Source organism: Nomascus leucogenys, chromosome 8 (genome assembly GCF_006542625.1).
Source record: "Nomascus leucogenys isolate Asia chromosome 8, Asia_NLE_v1, whole genome shotgun sequence".
NCBI classification, from domain to species: Eukaryota; Metazoa; Chordata; class Mammalia; order Primates; family Hylobatidae; genus Nomascus; species Nomascus leucogenys.
The window spans coordinates 102,466,991-102,491,453 of record NC_044388.1 but is presented as its reverse complement, the minus strand read 5'-3'; the positions used below and the strand labels follow the sequence as shown (position 1 = coordinate 102,491,453).

General features: G+C 49.2%; 1 protein-coding gene across 1 annotated transcript in view; it reads right to left on the bottom strand.

Moving 5' to 3' along the window:
* Positions 1-22,854, bottom strand: part of MVB12B (multivesicular body subunit 12B) — a 181,293-nt gene extending 158,439 nt beyond the window's left edge. The window contains exons 1-2 of the mRNA XM_030817828.1: positions 22,674-22,854; positions 8,923-9,045 (exon numbers count right to left, since the gene is read on the bottom strand). Of these exons, the coding sequence (XP_030673688.1) occupies positions 8,923-9,045; positions 22,674-22,754 (204 nt within the window). The 5' untranslated portion in view covers positions 22,755-22,854. The remainder of the gene's footprint in view (positions 1-8,922; positions 9,046-22,673) is intronic.
* Positions 22,855-24,463: the final 1,609 nt, after the last annotated feature.

Here is a 24,463-nt window from a genome sequence, read left to right as displayed (position 1 = left end):
TTATAGAAATGGAGAACAGATTAGTGGCTATCAAGGGTTAAGGAGAAGGTGGTAGTATAAGGGAAGTGAGTATGCTACAAAAGGACAACATGAAAGATCCTTATGGTGATAGAAATTATATTTTGGCAGTTTTTTTCTATATTTTATGAGGCTTTGATATCCTGAGGTCTTGCAGAAGCAGGGAGGGACTGCCCCTCCCAGGTGAATGACTTGCTTGTGTGCATGCCTTGGATATGCAAACCAACCAATGCTGAGTTCTTATCTCCATCTGCCTGCTTTCATGGGCTCTTGCAGTCCAGGACATGATTTCCCTGCCCTAAATCACCCCAGGGCCAGGTACCTGACAATGAGGGACTCACCCATGTACCCCAGGACCTGCCAAAATTACTCAAACTTAATCAGTCCTAAGTGTGCTCACCCTCCTTGACACTGCCCTTCCTGGCTCGTTTCTCCCTGACTCCCTGTGCTTCCTGACCCACCCCATGCTTCCCCACCTGTGCTTCCCCACCTGCGCTTCCCCAGGTGGCCCTACAGGGTGTGGCCTGTCTGCTCCTCTTGGGAACTGTGAGTAATAATCTTTCCAGTGGCAACTCTCTCCTAATTTACTGGCCACATCATACATGAATAAAAACAAAAACCTGGGCACATTTTAAAACAGAAATGTTCTGTATCTTGACTGTATTAATGTCAGCATCCTGTTTGTGACATTGTACTAGTCTGCAAGACTTTACCACTGGGCGGGGGGAGGGTAAACAGGATCTCTCTGTAGTACTTCCTACAACTGCATGTGAGTCTACTATTATCTCAAGATAAAAAGTTCAACTGAAAAAAAAAGAAAAATTAAAGCAAGCGCCTCATCTTTTTTCATCCATCCAATTAATTGACGTTTCATTATTAGAAGGCTTTTTAAATAGGGAAATTAGAAAGTTTTAGCGAACAGAAGGAAGTACCAGAACACTGCCTGTTCCCTACCACTTTCCAAATGAATCAACTACGGAACAAGTCATTAGCGGGAACTTTGGGTCAAAACGAAAAGTTCATGGTTGGCAGGGAAGGGAAGCCTAGAAGAAGACAAGACCAGCTCCTCTGCAACCAGGTGATTTAAGCCACTATTTCTAATGGGATCACCTAACAATAGCTGATGTTTGCCTCCTGCACACCTCGTGGATGCCAGCACTGTGCTAAGTGTGCCACGTGCATCCTCTCAGACCACAGCTCTGCTCCCTTGCGGCCAGGGTGCGGCAGGACAAAGGGGAACGTGGAGGAAAGGACCTTAAAAGAGGTTTGCTAATCCAGGCCACAGGGAACAAAGGCCCAGGGCTAGTTACAAAACCACTTTCCACATTTCAGTAAATCTCGGCTTAATGTATTTTCTAACAAAACAAAAAGGAGGAACACCTGGTGCCTTTTATCAAAACAAGCTCTGGTTTGGAAAATAAACCCATCTGTGTGGCAGGACTCAAAGTCTGTGGTTATTTCTGCAGTTAGTAGCCCCACGATAGCAAAGCTCTGTGCTCAGGAAGCTGGGACAGCAGGAACAAGCTGCCGCCCTTGTTTCCTCATTGGCTTCATGGAGGCAGAGTTCCAGGAGGGGCAGCTAACTGCCTGAGGCTTTGGGCTGCCGCTGTCCTCCAGCCCATGGAGAACGACGGCAATTTTCCTGCCCCCTGAAAGGCCCCCACCACAGCTTCGGCTTTCTGAAAATCCATGTGACAGCTGTGCTCAGACGGGATATGCTGATGTCCCACATTTCCACTTGATATCTGCCATATGTTTTTAACAAGATATAGTTGCCATCTTCACATGTTTTTCATAACGTGATTTTTTTAAATTCCTTGAGCACTATATAAAAATGCAAGCTTGTTTGAACCTGTAACACCATTGAGATTCTTTTTCCTTCTCTTACTTTAGTAAGTAAAAGAATAGGACCTCATCTGGAGGTTTGGGATTTTAAACTTATCCCTCCCTATGTTCCCTATACCCAGCCCACTGGCCCAGAGAGAAGCGGACCTCTCCTAGGACCCCCATAGTCCCGCATATTTGCATTCGAGCATTTGAAACTCCAAGTATTCAGGAAATTCCTACTACATTTTTGGCATATATAAATTATACAGGTCCAGTTGTTTTTTTAAAAAAAGGTTCTTTTGTCTAATTAGTTTCAGAAATAAATAGTGTTGAGAGAAAGAGACATGGGGGGAGGGGGCAGCAGCAAAAAAGGGGAAGTGGAGACTTCCAGGGCAGCTGGCCCATGTGCTGCCTGCACAGGCCGAGCCCAAGGCTGGCTTCCCAGTGCGCAGGGGCAGGACAGGGCAAGGGCTAAAGAAACATGACCCGGTGCCCCTCTCAGACTGGGCTCTGGATCCCAACTCCTCTGCCCCCTCGAGGGCCCTGCTTCATCAGCCAGCCCCTCTCTCCTGTATCTATGCCCCTCCCTTTCTTTGGTTCCTTCTCATCAGCAACTAGACACATTCAACACTTTCCTACCTTTAACAAAGGGAGTCATGGTATCCTCTAGCTGGGGTCATGGCATCCTCTAGCTCCCGCTATGCCCTGGCCTCCCCTCTTCAAAGGCCATCTGCACTCTCAACCTCTCGTTGTCACCTCCCACTTACCCTGCACGTCCACTCTAACCATGCTTCTGAGCTTGCCACCAAGTTCACAACCATCTCCTTGCATTAAACCTAATGGACACCCTACAGGCTCCTTTCACTTCGGCAACTTTGAACATTACTCACCACACCTTCTTACAGAAATACACTTTTCCCCTTAGTTTTCTTTAATTTTCCACCTACCTCTCCAGATGCTCAAGCTTAGTCCCCTTTTGAGTGCCTCCTCCTCTGCCCATCCTTAAGCAGTGACCCTCCATGGTAGTGGAGTCTGAAATGGCACATCCTCTCTTCTAGTCCCACAACTGTCCCTAGACAAGCCCACTTATGCCCGCAGTCCTTGCTGTATGAGGATGGTGCCCAGACCTCTCTCCAGACCTTCAGCCCTAGGGCTCCGCTAGATGTCATACAAGCAGCTCAAACTCAAGGTGTTCAAAACTGACCCAAGAGTCTCCTTCCCACCTCCACCCAACCTGGCTGTCTCTGTTCCTGTCCAGCAGAGAACACCAGCATCTACCCACGGCCAGCAAGACATCCTGTGGCACTCTCATCCTTCCCCTTCCTCCCCACTCCCCCACCTCCCAACATTCAACCCATTCTTGCCATCAAAGAATACATATTTGGGTTCCCACGTCCCGCATTCCCACAGCCCCAGGATCCATGTAATGCTTCACATGTCCACTGTCAATAGCCTGGCACAGGCTCTAGCTCTCACTCTGCGCGAATTCACAGCCTCCACACACGCCCACCTGCCTCACTGCTTATCCTCCCCCAAAGGGTTTTCCGTACCAACCAAGTGATTTTGGGAAAACACAAATCTGGCTAAGAGCCTCCTTTTTCTTAAAATCTCCCAATGACTCCCACCACCCTCAGAATAATAGCAAACTCCTTAGCGTGGCTATGATCTGGTCTCACCCACCTGCCCATCCTCATCTCTCACCTCTCACCTGACGGAGCCCGGCCTTCTTAGGATACTGGATTTCCAGTGCCTAGGACAATAGCTAAGTGGCCAGTAAACATTTGTGAAACCAATGAGCAAATAAATAAATGAATGAGTAATGGTCAGAAAAAGTTTCACTAAGGGGCTATGTAACCTGGATTTTAAGGATGAGAAAAGTTTTACTTAAAAGTTGGGGGGCTGGGTATAGACATTTCAGAAACATGAAAAAAGAGGGTTTAAAGGTACAATGGTACAAAGTTCCTGCTTATTCTGGATGTGAGAAAGTGAGCCGTTCAATGGGTCTGCAGAAAGGATGAGTAGAAGGAAGTGAGACTGTAAGATACACTGAAATCATGAAAGCCAAACCAAAGAATTTGGATTTTTATCCTATATGTGGTTATCAGAGAGACCTCCTGGGGAGTGGCTCCTTGCCTGCCGCTGAAACCTATGCTTATTATCATCAGGCCTTTGCTCTTCTAGATATGCCCGAAGGTGGAAAGCACCCTTCAGGCAGGAACTCTGATGCAGGGCCCTCCAGGGGACTGAGGCCCACTAAAGCTTAGGAATCCCTTACCTGGACTTTCAGAAAGAGTCACGGAGCCTGAGGCTGATCTGTCACTTCAGGGTTACTTTGCCAGAAAGACTCCTGTGTGTTGGGTGGGATTTCTCCAGAAGAGAATGGAGGAGGTCTTAAATTGGAGTAAGAAAAAAGAATAAAATATCTCCTAGTCTCTCTGAGATCAGGACGCAGTTTAGCCTGGCTGCTAAGGTGTGGCAGCTCTCAACGCTTTTCTGAGGTAGGCAAGATGAAGGCAGCCAACAGCAAGACACAGGGCTGTCTAGGAAGAGGTCTGAGCATGGACCTGGACCCCTACCACAGCCGTCAAGATCCTCTGAGTTTTAATATCTCACTCCCATTATCCCCAAGGTCCCAGAAAGGTCTCAGTAAAAGTAAGTTTGGTCTCAGCTGTTCTACGGGAAGCCATATGCTACGCTTTCAATGTGCCCCCAATGTTCATGTGCTAGAAACTTTATCCCCAGTGCAACAGTGTTGAGAGATGGGACCTGTGAGAAGTGATCAGGTCCTGAGGGTTCTGTCCTCATGAATAGATTGATAGCCTTATCCCGGGAGTGGGTTCCTGATTAAAGGATGTGTGTGGCCCCCTCCTGCTCGCTCTCCCTCTCTTGCCCCTCCGACTTCCGCCATGGGATGATGCAGCAATGAGGCCCTTGCCAGATGCAGGCCCTTCACCTTAGACTTCCCAGCCTCCAGACCTGTAAGAAATAAATCCTGCTCTTTATAAACTACTCAGTCTTAGGGATTGCATTATGGCAACACAAAAGGACTAAGACACCATGGAGGGTCACAGAGGAGGGGGAGACGCAGGGAGAGCAGCGTCCAACCTCTACACAGGCCAGAAAGGCCAGAGCAGCGGCTGCCAGGTGAGCAGGGAGCTGAACCCAGCAATGGGACAACCTCGCAGATGTCACCAACAAAAAAGGTGCCATGTGGTGGCAGGGGAGAAAGCTGGCGCTGAAGAACTGTGAGCACCTTTGAGGCAGTCTCCTGGGAAAGGCTCCAAAACCTAGCAGGCTTCCAGGTATGGAAGGAAGGGAATGATCAGTGATTTTTAGAAGCAGGATGCAAGGGGTTCATGCTGTCAGAATTATCTGGAAAACTAGATCTGAAAGATAAATCATCTATAAGGACTTCCCTTCAAAGCACTTACCCCCAGTTTCATCTTTTATTTATTTGCAACCATCATTGCCTGTCTTCCCCTCCAGACTGTGTGCTTCACGAAGGCAGGAGCTGTGTGTGTTTTGCTCATTGCTGTTTTCCCAGCTCCTAGCTGGCACACAGTAGGTACTCAAAAAATGGGGTGGATAGATAAACAATTTAAAATTTAAATGTTTTGGAGTGTTTCATTCGTCTCACTTTCTCTGTGTTGCTATTTTTTTTTTTTTTTTTTTTTACCAATAAAAGTATATTTTCAAGGAAAGGAAGACATGTCCTTTATGGAAAAAGAGTCATCTCATAAATATAGTGTTGCAGCTTCAGTCTCTGAGTTGTAGGCATTTATTTATTCATTTAGAGACAGAGTCTCACTCTGTTGCCCAGGCTGGAGCGCAGTGGCACAATCTCGGCTCACTGCAACCTCCGCCTTCTGGGTTCAATCGATTGTCCTGCCTCAGTCTCATGAGTAGCTGGGATTACAGGCACACACCACCACACCCAGCTAATGTTTTGTATTTTTAGTAGAGATGGGGTTTCATCATGTTGGCCAGGCTGGTCTCGAACTCCTGACCTCAAGTGATCTGCCCACCTCGGCCTCCCAAAGTGCAGGGATTACAGGCGTGAGCCACCGTGCTTGGCCATAAGCATTTATTTAGAAAGGCAAAGGAATGTGGGTGAAAGGTAAAATGTGTATTGCTGGAAACACACCCAACAATGATTCTCAGTAATGTCCAGCTTGATGCCCTTTAGACACTGCAACATCCCAGAGTGGCTTGTAAATCAAAGGTTACATTCTGCACACAGGCATTGTAGCAGGAAGTGCTTCTTATAGCATTACAATTCTTCGAAAACTGACCATCCACCCAGGATAAAACAGCATGCACTACCTTTGGCAAACACTAGTCATCTATGACATATAGTCACTACTCTGGGCATGTGGCATCACAAAGATGCAAGAGACTCACCCCAACTCTGACTGCAAGGGGAGAGAAGCACCAGTCACTCCCAGATAGTGTGGGTGCAGAACAGAAAAGCGAGGCTCTGTCAGAGAGGACTGCAGACATTGGAACAATAAATTGAGAAGTTTAGCAAATAATCCCCAGCCCCCTAGTCTAAGAAGGCTCCCCTGACCCAGAGAGAAGGGAAGTTATTGAATTAAATTTTTATAAATGAACATTTGGCACCTTTTACCTCAAGCAGCAATAGGACCTAAGCTCATTTTAAAGCAGTTGTGCTACTCAGGGTCACCAGTCCATCTGGTGCCGAACTCCCAGGGCTGCATGGTGGCAGTACTTAACGGGCTCTGTGCGCAGGGAGAAATTAATCCTACAGCAGCTACAACAGACAGAGAGGTCTCGGCCCAATCCGCAGCAGGGCTTCCTCATCTGCTGGAGTTCTGTCTAAGCATCTCTGCAGCCTGGCCACCACACAGCGCCTCGCACTTTGGTGTGGATGTTGACTTAATATGAAACTCCAGATAAAAGGAATGAGAAGTCTCTCTTCTCACCATGCCCTCCCCGCCTTCCTTGAACTTGGGGCCAGACCTCTGGGGAACGAGATGCTTATCTGCACACAGTCCAGAGGCCAATACCAAGAGGGGACTCCCACCTCTCTCCCTGTTAGGGCTTTCAGAGGGAGCCCAGGCAGTCTCTACCTCGGCCCTGCAGAGCTGGGTAATTACCGGGCAGATGAGCTCAAGCCCCTTGCCCTGCTCACCTCCCACTAAAATGCATGGCACAGCACAATCATGAAATGTGCTTATTAATTTTACTCATCTGACACTGCGCTCTTCTGCCCTGAGCTAGATGTTAGGAGAAAATGATAGGGATAGATTCTGCTCCTGTCAGACTTACCAAGACTTCCAGAAAACCAAACTATCAAAGGCCATCTGCCACCCACTAGCCAAACAAGCAGGATGACCCTAAAGGTACAAACAGAATGCTAAAGATACAGATCAACAAAAGAGGGCATGGGAAGATAGGGAGACCCCTGCCCTGGGCTCAAGCTCCCTGTGAGCCCTCCTAGGAGAGCGACCCCTGAGCCCGTCCTCTCCCACAGCGGGAACTCCCAGTCCCTGCCTTGATTTATGACTTGCTGCTTCATCCCTAATTCATCAAAAGACACTTTGGCTTCTCAAATCAGGAACATTTTTATTAGCTTCCCCCAGAGTTTCGTGGCACAAAGCCATACCTAATGATTCTATTTTATGGAAAGTTATACATTCAAACCATGCTTTGAAGTCAAGCAGCAGGTAAGACTGAAATGTTTGTCGGAAAAGCTTCCTTCACTTTTTCACTTTTAAAATGTTTATGAGCTTTCAGACAGTTGGAGAAGGGATGTGTAGCATTTGAACAGGCTCCTCCTTCCTTACCCAGGACCCAGCACTGGCTGACCCAGTACAGATCTGCCTTGACCATTGCAGTTCTCAATGGGGGCTGATTCTGCCCAACCACCCCCTGCTCCTGGAGACATCTGGCTATGTCTGGAGACATTTTGGGTTGTCACCACTGGGGGAGGAGGGACAGGTGCTACTGGTATTCACTAAGGAGAGGCCAGGAATGCTGCTAAACATCATAGGATGCGCAGGAAAACGCATAGCAAAGAATTATCGGATTGTCTTGCCCTAAATGTCAACAGTGCCAAAGTTGGGAAACCCTGCCTTGGGGCAACTTCTGCTGGACCAGGCATCGCATCCTCCTCACTGCAGGACATCAGAGACTAGTCTAATTGCTGTGGGAGGTTTTCAGTGTTAGCTAATGAGATTCGTGTTCTTTCACTCTTATGCATTCTTGGTGCACATTGTCAGTGAATAAGAACAAAACGTCACAAACAAAGTGAGGAAAGTAAACATAAGACCACCCTAGAATCTCAGAACACATGATAATATCCACTGTTAATTAAACCCTCCTAACGTTCCTCTGTACTTTGTAAGCTCCACCCAAATCAGAATTTACCTACTGAAACAACAAAATAACCAGTTCCAATCATCAGGACTACTGAACACCAGCACAGATGTCTGCTGAAAAGCAAGGAAAGTTCTCCACTAAATTGTGGTGGTGTGGTCAGCCACAGCACTGGACTCGGAGGGGGTCTGGTCCTAATGATTCACCATATCCAAGGACTGGGACTCTGTTACTTCACTTCTCAGAGTGTGGGTTCTCCTAATCAGCAAAGAGGTGATACAGCTACTTGCCCTCCCAGCCTTCCAAAGGCCCATGAGAGCTAAATGAGTTACTGGGTAGGAAACGTTTTAAACTGCAAAGAGCTACACAGATGTAGGACAATGCCTTTACAATATTTACACATGTGTGACAATATATGACAACCACCAGGAGTCGTTCATAGACTCTGGATCCTTTTCATGAAATGTCACAACCAGAAGCTGAAAATCAATGAATCTAACTCCTTAATTTTACAGAAGGTGAAAATTATCATCACAGAGGTGGTCAAGGCCAGGAAACGGCCCAGATGGGCTCAGGTCTTCTGGCTCCCAAACCAGGATGCTCTCCACGCCCTCCCTTGATTAAGTTCCTAGAGGGAAGAAGCACATCTTACACACAAGGGCCAGAGGGTCTTGGACACAGGAGATAAATACTTATAGAATCAGTGAGCAAAATGTACAAACAAGTATCTTGACTTACTACGTCATAGCCTGTCGGGGCTCGGTTCCGAGAAGCCACCACCCCGACTCCCGTGATGGGATCCATTGACGTTTCTGGCAAGGCTTCTGAGAGGTCTTTGACTTCAGGCATGGTGGACTGGTCCTGGTTCAGCAAAGGAAAAAGAAAATACAAAATTCAAACATATTATTTATGTGAATAATATAAAGTCTCAAAAAGAACCAGAATCTTGGGGCAAATACCCTAAGGTTCACATACCTGAACTGGTTGAATGAGTCCTGACCCTATGTGACCCTTTCCCCATGTCAAGAATTCAAATCACCTCTGTTTCCCACTCTTCTCAAGTTAGCTTTGAACACTGAGCTGAGAGCTTGTCTCTATTCTCAGGAGGTAAGTTTGACTCAAACCCAAGAGCACGTCATTCTTACCTCCGCCATCCAGCTGCTTGATTTCTGAACAGATACCAGTAGCTGCTCTGAAGACATGTCAGACACGGCTAAGCCTAACAACACCTTTCCTCTCTCTCCCCTGCAATCTCTCCTACGGAGGCCTAGACTTCCAAACCCACAGCCAAGTTTAGGCCTTCAGCACGCAGAGCTTTGCAAAGAAGCAAGGAACGTTGCAAACATAGAAATAAGTGTTCTGGGCTCGGGTGAAGGAATGGTGTTGGAGTCCAGGCTCCATGACTGACTAGCTGGTGACTTTGAGTAAGCAATTTAACCTCCTGGACCCTTCATTTTCTCAGCTATAAAATGAGGTCATGATACTGACCCTTGCAGAGCTGCTGTGAGGACCAAGAGAGTCAAAGAGAGTAGATATAAATGAAAAACCTGGAGAGGACCCTGGTACACAGTAGGCGCTCAAGAAAAGCACATAAAACTGGTGGGGTTTGGGACACACAAGTCCAGGTAACTGGTCAGAAATGTGATAGGCGTCACTCCATAGAGGACTGGCAAATCCCTTTGTTGTGTTTTACCCTCGGGTCATGTTGGCACTTACTCAAAGCCAAATACTAACAATGATCATAATTCTTGCTGGGCACTTTGAGAGAAAGGGAGGGAAAATGGAATTATTATTCTGCTGCTGACTGCCTCTTGATGTGACCAGAGGAGACAGGTAGAATATAGAGAGCACTGGGTCTGGGCAGCTGGAGTGGCGGTGCACCAGAAAGCAAATAAAAGAGGCAACACCATATGTAAATGAACCTAAGTACTTTTAAAAGGACAAGCAGTGAAAAAGAGCAAGTCAAATTCCACCTCCTTCTGCAGCAATTAAACTCCACTGGCTGTAGGTCTGCCAGATCTCTCAAGGCTGGTTACTGCTTCTAACACAAACCAAACACCCTACCTCACTAAACAGGCAGGAGGAATATTCTTGCTTCTAGCCTAAAATCAGAAAAGGCAGAGGCCATTAAAAATGACTGCAGCCTCCTAAATAGGAACAATCAAAATGCCATATGCAAGTCTCCCATGAAGTCAGTGGAACCCACAAAAAGCTCCGGAAACAGACTTGTCAATGCAATGGAGCTGAGTCCTCGATCAAGGCTAGGAAGTGCCTGGCACAGCTGCAGTCTCCTCTTCTGTTTACAACAAAGCTCAACAAAGTTATGCTTTACCTAATTCTTCTGAAAATAAGCTTCTAAACGGCCAGGGCAGGGGGTATCACACTGCATCACTGCATCATTTTCTATTTTCAAGTTTCATTTACCAGGCAGGTTTATCTGCATAAAACACAGGGCTTAGAGCTTCCTGCACACAGTAGGCACTAAGTAAATATTTATTGAGTGAATACACATGCATGTCCCCAGTAAAGGTTTAGAATTAAATATCTGCACCTGCAGATCCAGAGCAGGCACTGATCAAAAGGGCTCAGCACTTGAAAAATCCCATAGTATTGGTAACATGAAAATAACATTGCTGCAGTTTGCAAAATATTGGTACCTGCTGTTGGTTACCAAGAATGCTTTGCAATTAACAACTCATTAACAGAATGTACGAATTCTGCCAGTGCTAAAATATCACGCTGTGAATTTAATAAAGAACATGTGAGGTAAGTTTTTTTTTTTTTTTTTTTTTTTAAGATAGTATGGCCTCTACTATCAGAGAGAGAGAAAGTGACAAAGAAAAAGGAGAGAGGGAAGTGGGGGTAAGCATGAATAAGCAATATCTTATTTGCTGGTGGATTCATTGCCACATCCCCTGGTCACAGTATCCTCCCCAGTACTGTGATGACAATGGCCCTCTGCCTGGAGCCTGCTCTCAACAGCAGGAGGGTCACCAGGCCCTGGAAGAAGCCATGCTGCTCCCACAATGCCCTGCGGCGGCCCAGGAGAAGGTTCAAAGATGGCTGCGGGCGGCCCCCGGCTGAGGCAGACAAAGGAGCCGGGCCTGGCCTGCCAGAGGGCCCCGCAGAGCTGCGCGCAGAGCATCTCCAACGCCAGCTCTCTTCTCTCTCCTTCCCCCCCAGCTGCTGTGCCCCGGTGCCCCGGACGGAAGCGGCCTTTGTGAAATATGGACAAATGGCTCCGGGCCGCGCGGGCTGCGGTCGACTCATGGAGGAAGCGCCATCACCAGCCAAGGCAGCTTTTAATGAGAAACGCCCAAGATATCCATGGCAGGGGCCATCACTCAAAGCCGCTTGCCCTGAATTACATATTTTCTGACTGCAAATTACTTTAACGGCGTCTCTACCGGCACTTCAATTGACCTTCCTAACAAAAGGCCATTTATTAACTAGCGCTCCACGTTTCCCAGGCCGCGCAGAGCCTCAAGCCAGGAAGGATGGCCCCGCGGCTAAGGACTCGAGGAGGCCATTCATGCGGGCCCTCTCACATCAAATCCGGAGGCCTACTTGCAACAACCCCAGGTCGTATCAACAGCTCCTCATCCAGCATCCATCTGTATTTCAAAGTCCAAACTGCCCGCAAAACACACTAACAGGTCTGTTGGCATTTGGACAGCGCTTTGCAGCTCTCAAGAAGCTTTCTCAGGCTCCTTCCCAGTTGAAGCTCACATCAAACCTGGGAGGTGGCCGGGTCACCTTCCAGGAATGGGACGGCTGGTCTTCCTCCCTAGGTCTAGTCTGTTTTCCATCGTACTAGGCAGAGAGGCACCGACATCCCATCCAATTGAGAAAGCAGTTTCAACACTAATTATATTTTAAAATGCCAAAGCTTTTCTTTCTCTAGCCACAGCTCAATAAGTCAAGCAAGGGGGAAAAAAGTACAGAAGGATAAAAGTAACATGGGATTAATTTTCCTCACACCTCAGTTTCAAGATTCAACATTCCCCTCATAAATAATGTACAACAATAAAAATGAGCTAAGGCCATGTTTGTGTAGGATGGAGGTAAATTTAGGCCTAATGAGGGAGATCCGAGCACCGCACAGGAGGGAATAGGTTGATCTATGGCACGGTGCGAGAAGGATCGACAGCTCACAGGGGCTCCATTACCAACGAAGTTGCAGGGCCAATCGGGAGGAGGGAGAAGCAAAATGGGGAAACGTGCCATCCCAGCTGTGGCTGCAAGGAAGGTCTCTGTAGGGAACCCCCAAAGTTGACCCAGTGTTTTGGATGACAAGACAAATGTTGAGATTTTTCAGAACGATAGGATTGGGCCAATCTAAGTCTATTCTCAATACATGCTAGGTAAGAAATAAAGGTGGTGGGATGCCAGGGACTCAGACTGGACCTTGAGCAGGTCCTCTTACTTTCACCTTGCAGGTCATCAGGTCCCAGATGGTTCCATTCTGACCTCTCCCCTAAGCGGGCGTACAGCCTCTGTGAGATCATTTCCAAGTCTGGGGGCTGCAGAGCCTCGGTTCAGGCAGTGTTGTCTGCCCCAAGAGACTTCCTCTGTAAGGCAGGAGAGTAGTGTGTGTGTGTGTGTGTGTGTGTGTGTGTGTGCGCGCGCGTGCGCACACACATACATGTATGTGCGCCCACATGTGTACGGAATGGGAAAGCTGGGGAGGGTTAAGGTAAAGTGTTTTCCAAGCTAGGAGGATTTTTTCCACCATGCCATGCTCAAAGAGCACCATGCAAACCACACAACAAAGCCAGGAGCAAGCCTGCTTCCAGCTTCTGCCTGCAGTGCTGCAGATAGCGCTTGGGGAGGCCCCAGCTCCCAGCACTGCAGCACCTAGCCAAGGCTGTCATCCCGGGTTCACGGAGAAATGAACTTTAACTATAAAGACCCTTCATACAGATGGCACACTGCTCCCTTGTAGCTGATCAAAGAATTACTACAACAGTGTGCTTAATCCCTGAAAGTCAGCAGTGCTGGGCTTAACTGATGCTGAACATTGTTTCGGAATCAAAGGCGTGCCTCCCGGCCCCAGTGTGGGAGAAAACTGAGCTACTGTATCACAGTTGAAAACTCAGGGGAACTTTGATATCATCTCTGTTTAATTTCCACGGCCCTCCTGAGCCTGGGGTTTATCTCGTTTTATCAACTCCTGTACTGAAATCAAAACCCAACTAACAAAGCTCAGACCTCTCTCCACCGAGGCCCTTCCAGCGGCGGGGTGTGGGCTGAGGAGTTTAAAGTGCTTTCAGGGAGCAACAACTGCAGGGGGCAGGGGGCGCTGCCTTCAAAGCAGATGCCGTGGGCAGTGGGCCCACGTTCCAGCCTCCCGCCATCTCGGCCTCCTGCCGTGGTGAGGCCGGCTCAGAAGCGGCGCCAGCCAGTGCTGCTGGTCAGGGCTGAAGGCATGACTGGCATACTACTTTTGAGGAGAGTAATTTCAAAGTATTAAAGGGGGGCAGGCTAAATTGGGCTACTGTAATTGAAATGACAAACCTGTGGCTTAATTACATCCCTACAGAAGGGCAAACTTGTGATCAGCTTGCTTGAAATCCAAAGTCAAGGGCACCAAAGACAAAAACTGCCTGCTCATATCTACCAGCTTACAGGGCTGAGGAAGGGAAATGAATAAACATTTCATTCGCCGTAGGAAACGCCACAAGAGCAGGTAGCTGCTGGAAATGGGTTGTCCCCCAGTAAAAGCTGCTGCTCCGGCCTTCATAGAAAGGGTCTTTGCCTGTTTCCCATTGGCAGCGATGGTCTGTAGGAATCCATGCCCACCTCTAGTGCCCCAGGATTATTGACACCTTTCTGCTGGCAAATCACAAGCAAGGGACAGAAGGACAGGCAAGGGACTGCCTGTCCCCAAGGAGGGAACCTGTGGCCAGGCCTCACCAATGCACACCACACACACAAACCCAGCCACCTCCTTACAGAAAGGTGCAGAGACCTACCTCCTCAGAAGGCTGAGAGCTGAGGCCAGTGTCCATGCTGTGCCCAGTTAAATGGGCAGCTGGCTTTGGGGCCACCCGTGGGGGACAGTGCACAGACTGAGAGGCTGTCACTGTGGAGCCTCAGGATGGCATCCTGAAGCCTTCTGAACTTTGGACAGATTACCTGGTGACCAGTCAGAGTCAAATCACTCTGACAAATGCTGCTGGACATAGTCAGGTGGCAACAAGTCACTGGCTGCTAGGAGGGCTGCTAAGTTGTTGGGCAACTAAGGCAAATATTTTTCTAAGCTCTCCTAGATCTCAAAGAATTTTCCAGCTAGGGAACTAACAATTGTGAGCACTTCCTTTTCCCCCCAACAGAAGAATCCAGTGTATGCACATGTCTATTCAATCTGCTTATGCTTAGATTTCTATTAACCATTTGATGACCAAACATAGATTTTGCATAAACCCCATGAGGCAGGACTAGGGTTCAGATTGCTGCAACCCTTATGGTGCAATGGTAGGTTCCAGGATTCACTTTCCAAAAATAAATTCAGGATCAAGTTCTATAGCACTGCCCTGGCCAAAGCTCTGCCCCATACAGGCCTGACTCTGCACAAACCAGGGAACATTACTGGAGGGTAGGGCATTCTCCAGTACACTGTGGGTACCACCTACTTGCCCATGATTACTGCAAATGAGGGTAGTCCGTGTCCACTCCCATCAGGTCTTGCTGGGTGGTGTCATACTGTCCCCTGTAGAAAAGGAGAAAAAAAGGACCCCAACAGAAGGCAGATGCCTACAAATAAACCATCCCGGGGGCCCCAAAAGCAATGGTTCCTGAGTGTTTGGTGATAAGAGTCACAGCTTGCCGTGAAGGGCACGGTGCTCATAAAGACACTAATATAATTTCAGTGCCAGGCAAATGGGGGCCCCTGCCAGAATCATCAGAACACCTGTCTTCAGGCCAGCCAGGCCACAGCACCCCTCTCTGACTTTCACATGGGTCTTGAGAACGTTTTTTCATATATTTGGTCATCTAATCATTCTACCTATATGCTAATGACTTCCAAAATACCTCCAAGCCCAGGCTTTTCTCCTGAGACTCTGAGGTGTCTGTCTCGTGTCTTTGCCCACATGGCTCAGGAATACCTCAAATTCAGCTGACCTTGCCATCTTCCCCCTGAAGCATCCTCCTACATTCCCGGTCCCTAAGGGGGCCTGGCGTGTGAACGGCGAGTCCACAGATGAGTACGGAGCCACTCGGGCTAAGCACTGAGGCTACAGTAATGAGATGGAAAGTCCACATTCTGGAGTGGGAGTTATCCAACTTTAGCATGTGCAAAAATCACCAGGAGAGGTTGTTAAAACGGACATTCCTGAACCCCACCCCCTGAGATACTGATTCAGTAGGCCTGAGCTGGTCTAAGAACATGCATTTCTAACAAGCTCCCAGCTGACACTAAAACAGCTGGTCTACAGTCCAAAGTTTAAGTACAAGAGAGCAGGTATTCATCAGGTATTTGATGAATGAATGGATGGTTGGATGGATGGATGGATGGATGGATAGATGGATGGATGGATGGAATGAACCTAAAGGTAATCTTCCATGGAGAAAAGCCTCAGAATCAGCCCTCCAGTCTCCCCCTCCTTCCTCTTGATAGTTCAGCCAAGGGCACCAGGTTCCTCCCCTGCAGACACCCACCCCGCCATTTAAAACCAGGGTCACACACGGGCGTGGTGGCTCACGCCTGTAATCCCAGCACTTTGAGAGGCCAAGGCGGGCGGATCACTTGAGGTCAGGAGTTTGAGACCAGCCTGGCCAACATGGCAAAACCGCATCTCTACTAAAAATACAAAAATTAGCCGGGTGTGGTGGTGAGTGCCTGTAATCCCAGCTACTCGAGAGAGTGAGGCACAAAAATCGCTTAAACCCAGGAGGCGGAGGTTGCAGTGAGCTGAGATGGTGCCACTGCACTCCAGCCTGGGTAACAGAGCCAGACCCCATCTCAAAAAAATAAATAAGTAAGTAAATAAATAAAACCAGGGTCATAGCCAGGCGCAGTGGCTCACGCCTGTAATCGCAGCACTTTGGGAGTCCGAGGCGGACGGATCACAAGGTCAGGAGTTCGAGACCAGCCTGGCCCATATGGTGAAATCCTGTCTTTACTAAAAATACAAAAATTAGCCAGGCATGGTGGCACGCACCTGTAGTCCCACCTACTCGGGAGGCTGAGGCAGAAGAATCACTTGAACCTGGATGGTGGAGGTTGCAGTGAGCCAAGATCGCACCACTGCACTCCAGCCTGGGTGACAGAGTGAGAGTCTGTCTCAAAAACAACAACAACAAAAAACAAAACAAAACAAAACAAAAACAAAAAAAACCCACCAGGGTCACATCTTCCATTCTCCTCAAACCTTCTCCAATTGCCTAGCCAGACAGGTGCCACCACTCAGAATCCTGACATCATGCAAGCATGTAGTCTTAGCACACGTATGTGCACGCATGCACTCGTGCACACATACACATACACACACAGCCTTGCCTCTCAGAAGGCTAGAACATGCTTTCCCTAGCAGACCGTAAGTTACTCAAAGGTGTGTTATGTCCACCACAATGCCCAGCTCATGGTGGGTGCTCAATAAATGGATTATGAATGAATGGGGGAAGGATAAACAAACAAAATTCCTATCCTCTCAAAATTGCCAAGTTTCACTGGATTAAGGAGGGCACTTAAAGGGGAGAGGGCACATAGAGGGGTGGGGACACATAAAGGGGCAGGGGCACATAAAGAGGCAGGGGAACAGCAGAGCTGTCAGACCCCTTCCAGTAAAAGCCCAGGGTCTGGGGTGACTGATGCCTCCATACAGGACACACACCATGACCCCAGGGGTGAGTCACTTGCAGAGGAGGGGGGAAGGGACTGCAGCACTTCCAGGGAGTTCCAGATTTAGATCTAACTCAGTGCAGCCAGGCTGGATGTGGGCCTGTCAGGGGTCAGTGGGTGCCCAGGCTGGCTGCAGGAAGAATGCCCCGGAGAGCTTGTAGAAGCACAGCTTTCCCATTCCCTATCCTCAGGTTCTCATTTAATTGGTTCAGGCTGGGACTGAGACTGGAGAGTGCACAGCCAAGGAGAAGCTCCACCGTGCTGGGTGATAGAGCAATGAATAAGACATGGAGCTCACCGGCTGTGGGAAATATCCCAAGAGAAAGGGACTGCAAAGGAGGGGACTCTTCCTTCCGCCTGGTGAGGCAGGGAAAGGTGAGCAAAGAACTGGCCTCCCTGAAAGATGGGGGTGTGTGGAGTGGTGAAAGTCTTGCAAGCAGAAGACAGCCTCAAAAAAAGGCACCGTGGTATGAACACACAGGGACTGCTCGGGGAACTGCGAGGAGCAGATGGGCTCTGAAACAAGCTTATAAAATGCTTAAGAAAACCAATAAACAAAACACAATCAAACTGAACTAAAAAACCTGTCTGCACTTCTCTGCTGTTTCTAAGATCTAAGCAATGATGTTGAGCTACAGGAAGGGGCACCCCAGTGGTCTAACGGAAGAGATTCCCGAGCCTTCCGTTCATACTTCCCCACCTGCAACTGAACATTTCTCCAACCAACACCCCTTCCTTCAGACCTCCATGGGGCCTCCTTATGCTATTAGCTCCAAGGGGGGAACGTCAGGCAGAGCAGAGGAATGGAAGGGGTGCCCCCTTTGGAGTCCAAGGGACCCGAGCTTGAATTCCAGCTCTGACACTTACTGTATAACCTTAGGCAAGTTAAACTAAACTGGGCCTGAGTTTCCATCCCTATAAAACCGGAATAGCAAATAATATTGTTTCTACAGGATTATAATGTGTAGAAAGCATCAAGAATTTGCAGCAAAAGGCAATCAACAGAGTAAAAAGGCAACCTATGGAATGGGAGGAAATATTTGCAAATCATGTATCTGATGAGGAGTTAATACGTGAATCTATAAAAAACTCCTACAACTCAACAACAAAAAAACAAATTCCTTAATTTAAAAATGGGCAAAGGACTTGAATAACAAGTCTTTCCAAAGACAATATACGAATAGCCAACCAGCACCCAAAAGGATGCTCAACATCACTTGCCACTAGGGAAATGCAAATCCAAACGACATCTCACCTTATACTCATTACGATGGCCACTACCAAAAACAAACAAACATACAAACAAAATAACTGTTCACAAGCATGTGAAGAGATTGGAAACTCTGACACACTGCTGCTTATACTCATTACGATGGCCACTACCAAAAACAAACAAACATACAAACAAAATAACTGTTCACAAGCATGTGAAGAGATTGGAAACTCTGACACACTGCTGGTGGGAATGTAGAATGGTACAGCCACTATTTTATGGAAAACAGTGTGGTGGTTCCTCAGAAAACTATAAACAGAATTACCATATGATCCAGCAATTCCACTTCTGGGTATCTACACAAAAGATTTTAAATCAGGGTCTCAAAGAGAATTGTAGACCCACGTTCAGAGCAACATTATTCACAATAGCCAAAAGATAGAAGCAACCCAAGCATCCATCTATGGATGAATGAACAAAATATGGTCCACATATTCAATGGAGTATTATTCAGCCTTAAAAAGGAAGGAGATTCTGAAATATGCTACAACATGATGAACCTTGAGGACAGTATGCTAAACTAAATAAGCCAGTCACAAAAAGACAAATACTGTGTAATCCACTTCTATGAATACCTAGGGTAGTCAAACTCACAGAAACACAAAGCAGGATGGTGGCTGCCAGGGGTGAGGAAAGGGGGAAATGGAAAGCTGTCTTATGAGCACAGAGTTTCAGTTTTGCAAGATGAAAAGTTCTGGAGTTTAGTTGCACCACAGTGTGAATGTGCATAATGCCACCGATCTGTGCACTTAAAAATGAGCAGGATGGTCAATTTTATGTGTATTTAACACTTTTTTAGAAAGCATCAAGAACTGTAGGTCTCTAATTTCGGTAAGCAGAAGTATAACTCAAGGTGTCTGTTAAGCCTGCAGATTCCAGGTCCCGTTCCCCAGAGATTCTGATTCAATAAAGTCTGAGTATGAGGTCCTGGAATCTGCATTTTCATCAACACCACAGGCATATTTAGTGCATTACAAACTCATTTATTTCTCTCTTCTAAAGGATCAGGGGGTATTCTTTTGAATATTCTGCTCTGCTGATTAGAATCTGTTTTTTTTTAAGTGTGTGTGTGTGTAAAGAAAGAAAGAACAAACTCGTGTTGACTCCTGCCACAGGGCCAACAAGATGGCCCTCCAGTCCTAAGGGAACTATGAGCTACAAAGCTACTATGTGCAACCCCTGGGCTCCAGGCCCACAGGGCTCTCACATTTCTGCCTGGACAAGCTCTGCATCTTGCCAGAAGCGTGTCAAGTAAACCAAATGCATGCCCACAGGATGTCCCCAACAAGGGAGATAATGTCAAGCACACTGTGCAGTGGCTTTGCCTCCCAGGCAGCTGGAGACAGGAGACCTGACTCTGGCAAACCCACTGCAACTAGTGCAGACAGCGCAGGGAAGCCACGATTCCCAAGGGCAGCCCAGCAAGCAGAAGGCCAAGGAGAGCTGGGGTTAGGGGGTGTGGGTTGGGGAAATGCCGGTCAGGGTGGGCCTCGGTGAGAGCCAGAGCAGCCTGGGGAGAAGGAGCTCATTCAAGACACCCAGGCCTCCCCTCCACAACCCAGCCTGCAAAGGAGGCTCTGCAACACAGTGTGCTCAGCCTAACCACATCCAGCCATGTAGTCATTTGTTATCTTCATCATCATAATAGCACCTTCGACTTTTCCCATGCTTGACTCCAGCGCCATCATTATTTTGCAGTGTGGCAAGGGTGTCTCCCTTTGAGTATGGAGCACCTCCAGCAAACTCAGACAGAGGGGCCTATGCCATTTGGATTCTGATCCCCCCCAGGAGAAGATCCTCCATGAAATGGATAGAGACTACACTTCTCCCTTACCCCTTCCAAGGCCCTGAGAGGGCATCCAGCAGTGTGCTCACATGGTGGCGTGGTTCTGTAACATGTACAAACACAGGATATTCTTGTGTTCTTTTTCTTAAGCTCTCCCCGCAACAAATTGTATAAACATTGCACCTGAAAAAAACACCACAATCTGCTGCTGGATGCTGAATCGCACTTAAATTTCATGAGGACCATCACCTCCTGCAGTGCCAAGTGCAATCACGTACATTAGCTCCTTCGGCCTTCTTGACTGATTAGCTTTATAGGGTAGGCTTTGTTCTTAAGACACTTTTACATTATGGAAATGGGGATTCAGAAAGGTTCTGTGACTCGCCTAGGGTCACCTGGGGTCCAGGAAGTAGGCTGAGAGTCAAACTCAAGCTCCTAAATCCAAGTCCAGTGTTCTTTCTACTATGCCATCACTTCCTGGTTGTCCTGTTAAAGACTAAATAATAGGCCAGGCGCGATGGCTCATGCCTGTAATCCCAGGAATTTGGGAGGCCAAGGCGGGAGGATTACTTAAGCTCTGGTGTTCAAGACCAGCTTGGGCAACATAGCAAGACCCCATCTCTACTAAAAATAATAATAATTTAAAAAATAGCCAAGCCTGGTGGCGGGCACCTATACTTGGGAGGCTGAGGTAAGAGAATCGCTTGAGCCCAGGAGTTCAAGGCTGCAGTGAGCCATGATGGTGCCACTGCACTCCAGCCTGAGTGACAGTGAGACCCTGTCTCAAAAACAAACAAAAACCAAAAAAAAAAAAAAAACCAGACAGAAAGAAACTCCAAAAATACATAAATAAGCTACTCCTCTCATTCATCCGTTAACAAACCTCTCAGAATAACCCCTACCGTTTACTGACTTCTTGCCATGTAGCAGGCACTGAGCTAGACTTTTCTTGCAAAATTTCATTTACATCATGCCATAATCCCATGAGATGAATACTATATCATTAGTTTCACTCTACAGATGAGGAAACTGAAACTCAGAAAAGTTCAATAATTTGTCCAAGGGCACAAAGTAAGTAGGAAAGCCAAGACTTAAGCTGAGGGCTAATTCTAAACTCCCTGCACATAACCATGGCACAACATTCCAGTTGGAAGTGGTAAAAGGTCCCTAGCAGGATGGAGACAGGGCAAGGAAAATGCCTTGAGCCTAAATTAGTAGTGTTACCTAAAGCCTAGAAGGAAGGAATGAAAAATGTGGATCACAGAAGATAAGTTTAGGTTCAAATGAACCAGTAATCGCCACATCAACTGCTTCCCATGGGGCTTGGAGCCCGGGTCCCAAGCAGAAGCCTCATCTCTCAGAGGCCCTATTTAAAGATTCTGAGCGTGGTACAGTATCTCCACGGACCCCACATGATTTCTAACAAGCAAGAAAGATGTCACCATCTACTGTAACTAAACATCCTGGCACACTGAGTTTTTCAGCTAGTCAAGGCTTCACAGAGCTTATCTTTTAACTTTCTAAGCTTTCCTGGGGCCGCTGATAAGATTTCCTAGCCCTGTTAAAACGAGATGAGATCCAGCCAGCTGTCGAGAAATGTACAATGAGATTATACTGAGAAGGAACCACGAGAGACAAAGGCGCCTAAGAGGAGCTGGTCTGCTGTCTGCTTTTGTGGCAGCAATTGGAGTGGGCTCTGGTTCTTGGGTGGGGGCAGGGAGCAGGGAAGGGGCAACCGCCATTTGCCTTTTGCCCTCCTGTGGTCTTCTTCAGTGCCTTGTGCAAGAGGCGTTGAGGGGCAGGGAGCAGAAGAGTCTCATCTTTCATGGTGAGAAGGGCTGCTGATTTAGAACAGTTGTGTGTTGGTAACAAAGAGGACAAAAGATGCTCTTGGGTCTACCCCGTTCCCTGCTGCCTGCTTCTGAGGATGTGATGTCCTCCGGTGCCATGCCTCAGCTCTTGTCCCAGCCCCTGCTCCTCCCGTCTCACTGGTGCTGGAGTCACTGTAGGGTGCTCGACGTGCCCACCATGTTCCTGGATGGGTGTTCGGGGTCTCGGGTACCCAGGCTGAGCATGTCACCTTGCAGACAGGTGCCCAAGGGTTTAGGTGTCCTCTCTGCTGTGCCCAGGTCACAGAGGCAGTGATGCCCCTGGGGCAGGTGCACGTTGGTCTGCACCCACGTGACCACAGAGAGCAGGACCCCAGGCCAGGCCGGTCAAACGACTGACTGTCCCCAGTCTGTGCCAGGTGGGCCGCCTCCCTCTCAGGCGGGCAGAGGTGGCTCTCGGCGCCCCTCACCTGCCCGGGCCTTGGGGGCGCTGCTGGCACTCGGGTCCCCCAGCTTCTCCCGCCTCTCGCCGCCGGGCCGAGCCCGGGCACCGGCAGCCGCGGCGCGCTCGGGGCTCTGCAAAGGCCGCCCGGGCCTGTCCCCGCCGCGGGTCGGGCACGGAGCCCGCAGGCCTCGGCGCGGCCCGGCTCCTCCCGTCCGCCCGCCCCTCGGCCCGGGGCCCGCGCCCGCCCGCCCGCCCTCCCGGCTGCAGGGCCGGCTCAGCTGAGCCTCTGCGGCGCCCGGGCCTCACTTAACTGTTCCCCGCTGGGGCGGCGGCGGCGGTGGCTGCGGCGGCGGCGGGTCGCGGCTCCGTCTCACGCAGAAGCAGCTTCTCATCGCCCGGGCGGCGCGGGAGGGGCCGGGCCCGGGGCCCAGGCGGCAGGAGCCGGCGCCGCAGCTCGAGCGCGAGCCTCACCGGGAGCGGCGGCGGCGGAGGGGCGGGGCGCGGCCTGGCGGCGGCGGCGGCGGCGACAACGGCAGTGGCGGCGGCGGCGGCTCCCTCCGCGGGCCGCGGCGGCGGGCCGGGCTCCGGGCCTCCCGGCGCTGGCGCTGGTTCAGGATCTGGGGAGGCGCCCGGCGCCCGAGGCTGGCTCGGGCGGGAGGAGGGAGAGGGAGCCCTGGCGTCCCGAGCCCGCGCCGCCGCCCCGGCCGGCACCCCGCCTCCCCAGCCTCCCCCTCGGCCCAGCCCGTCAGCCGCAGGCAGGGCCCCGGTGCGCCCACCCGGGCCTCCCTGAGCCCGCCGACGACCCCAGTCCAGCCTCAGGCCCCCGGGAGCCCCCGGCCTCTGGAGCCTGGGGCATCGATGGTCCCCGCCCCCAGGCTGGTCTTTTCCAGGGACCCTTAGCCCGCTTAGCTCTCGTAGGCCTCGCTGTACGCAAGACCAGTCTTCCGCTCGGCTGCAGATCCCTGGAAGCCCCCAGGCCCTCAGGCTAGAAGTTGGCCCCTTCTAAGGACTCTCCGCCCACCCAGCCATTCTAGGCTTCACTGAACCCTAGAATCCTTCAGCTAGCTCATCTTTCCCCACCCCCCAGCTCACCTAAGGTGAGCTCAGCCAGTCGTCTCAAACTAACCCCAATTTCCTAGCAATTCTCAGGCCTCCCCTTATGTTGGTTAGATGATTTATCCCCAGAAGCCTAGAATCAGGTTTATGGGGCCAGCCTCAGGCAAGCATCTAGAAGAAGAGGTTTTTAGCAGGAGTCCTACTCTGCAGTACTTGGGGAAAGGCATAAGCCGAGGATAAAATGCAGCTGGATGGTTGGGGGAGGGTCCAGAGCTTGACCCTCAGCTAGAGTGGCTGGTAGGAGAGGTGGACTCTGCGCCTTAACCCAACCATGCCTCCCACGCGGCCCAGCCAGGCACCCCAGGCAGAGGCCAGCTTGTGCAAGATTTGAAAGGTTTCTTGCCAGAAGGCTGGAGCATTCATTAGGAACTGAGGACCATGCAGGAGTGATCAGCATCGATTTGCTAATGCATTGAGTCTCATTTTCACACATTCTAGGCTTTTGCATAATAGCTGTTTGATCCTAAAGGAAAGGGTGCCAAGCAGAATGGGCTGTCAGGGGGAAACATCCTGTAGGGAAGCAATGCACGTGTGCATTCCCAGTGTCTTCACTACTCAGAAATGTTATGGGTTCAGATGGCTTTACAGCAAGCCCTATCATCCCATCAGGGCACAGATCATCCCTATGTTACTTAAACTGTTACACAGGAAAAAATAAATAAATAAAAGAAACAAAAATTATTTCATTTCCCAAGTTTAGCATAACCCTGATACCAAAATCCAACAGACAATACCAAAAAGAACTGCAGATGACTAACCTAGAACACGAGTCCCCAGAGAATTTAATATTTGTTTTTTGAAAATGGGCTTCTGTAGGCAACTTGAGAAAGTGCTGCATGCCGTTTATAGTGTACCTTTTGGAGAATCACGATAAGTGTTCGTGTATTAAGGAAGGCCTCTGTGAAGTCCAGGAGTAAAGAAACCTGTCTGGTTTGTTTAACCTGGCATTTCCCAAACTCATCTGAGCCAGGACCACCTTCTAAAG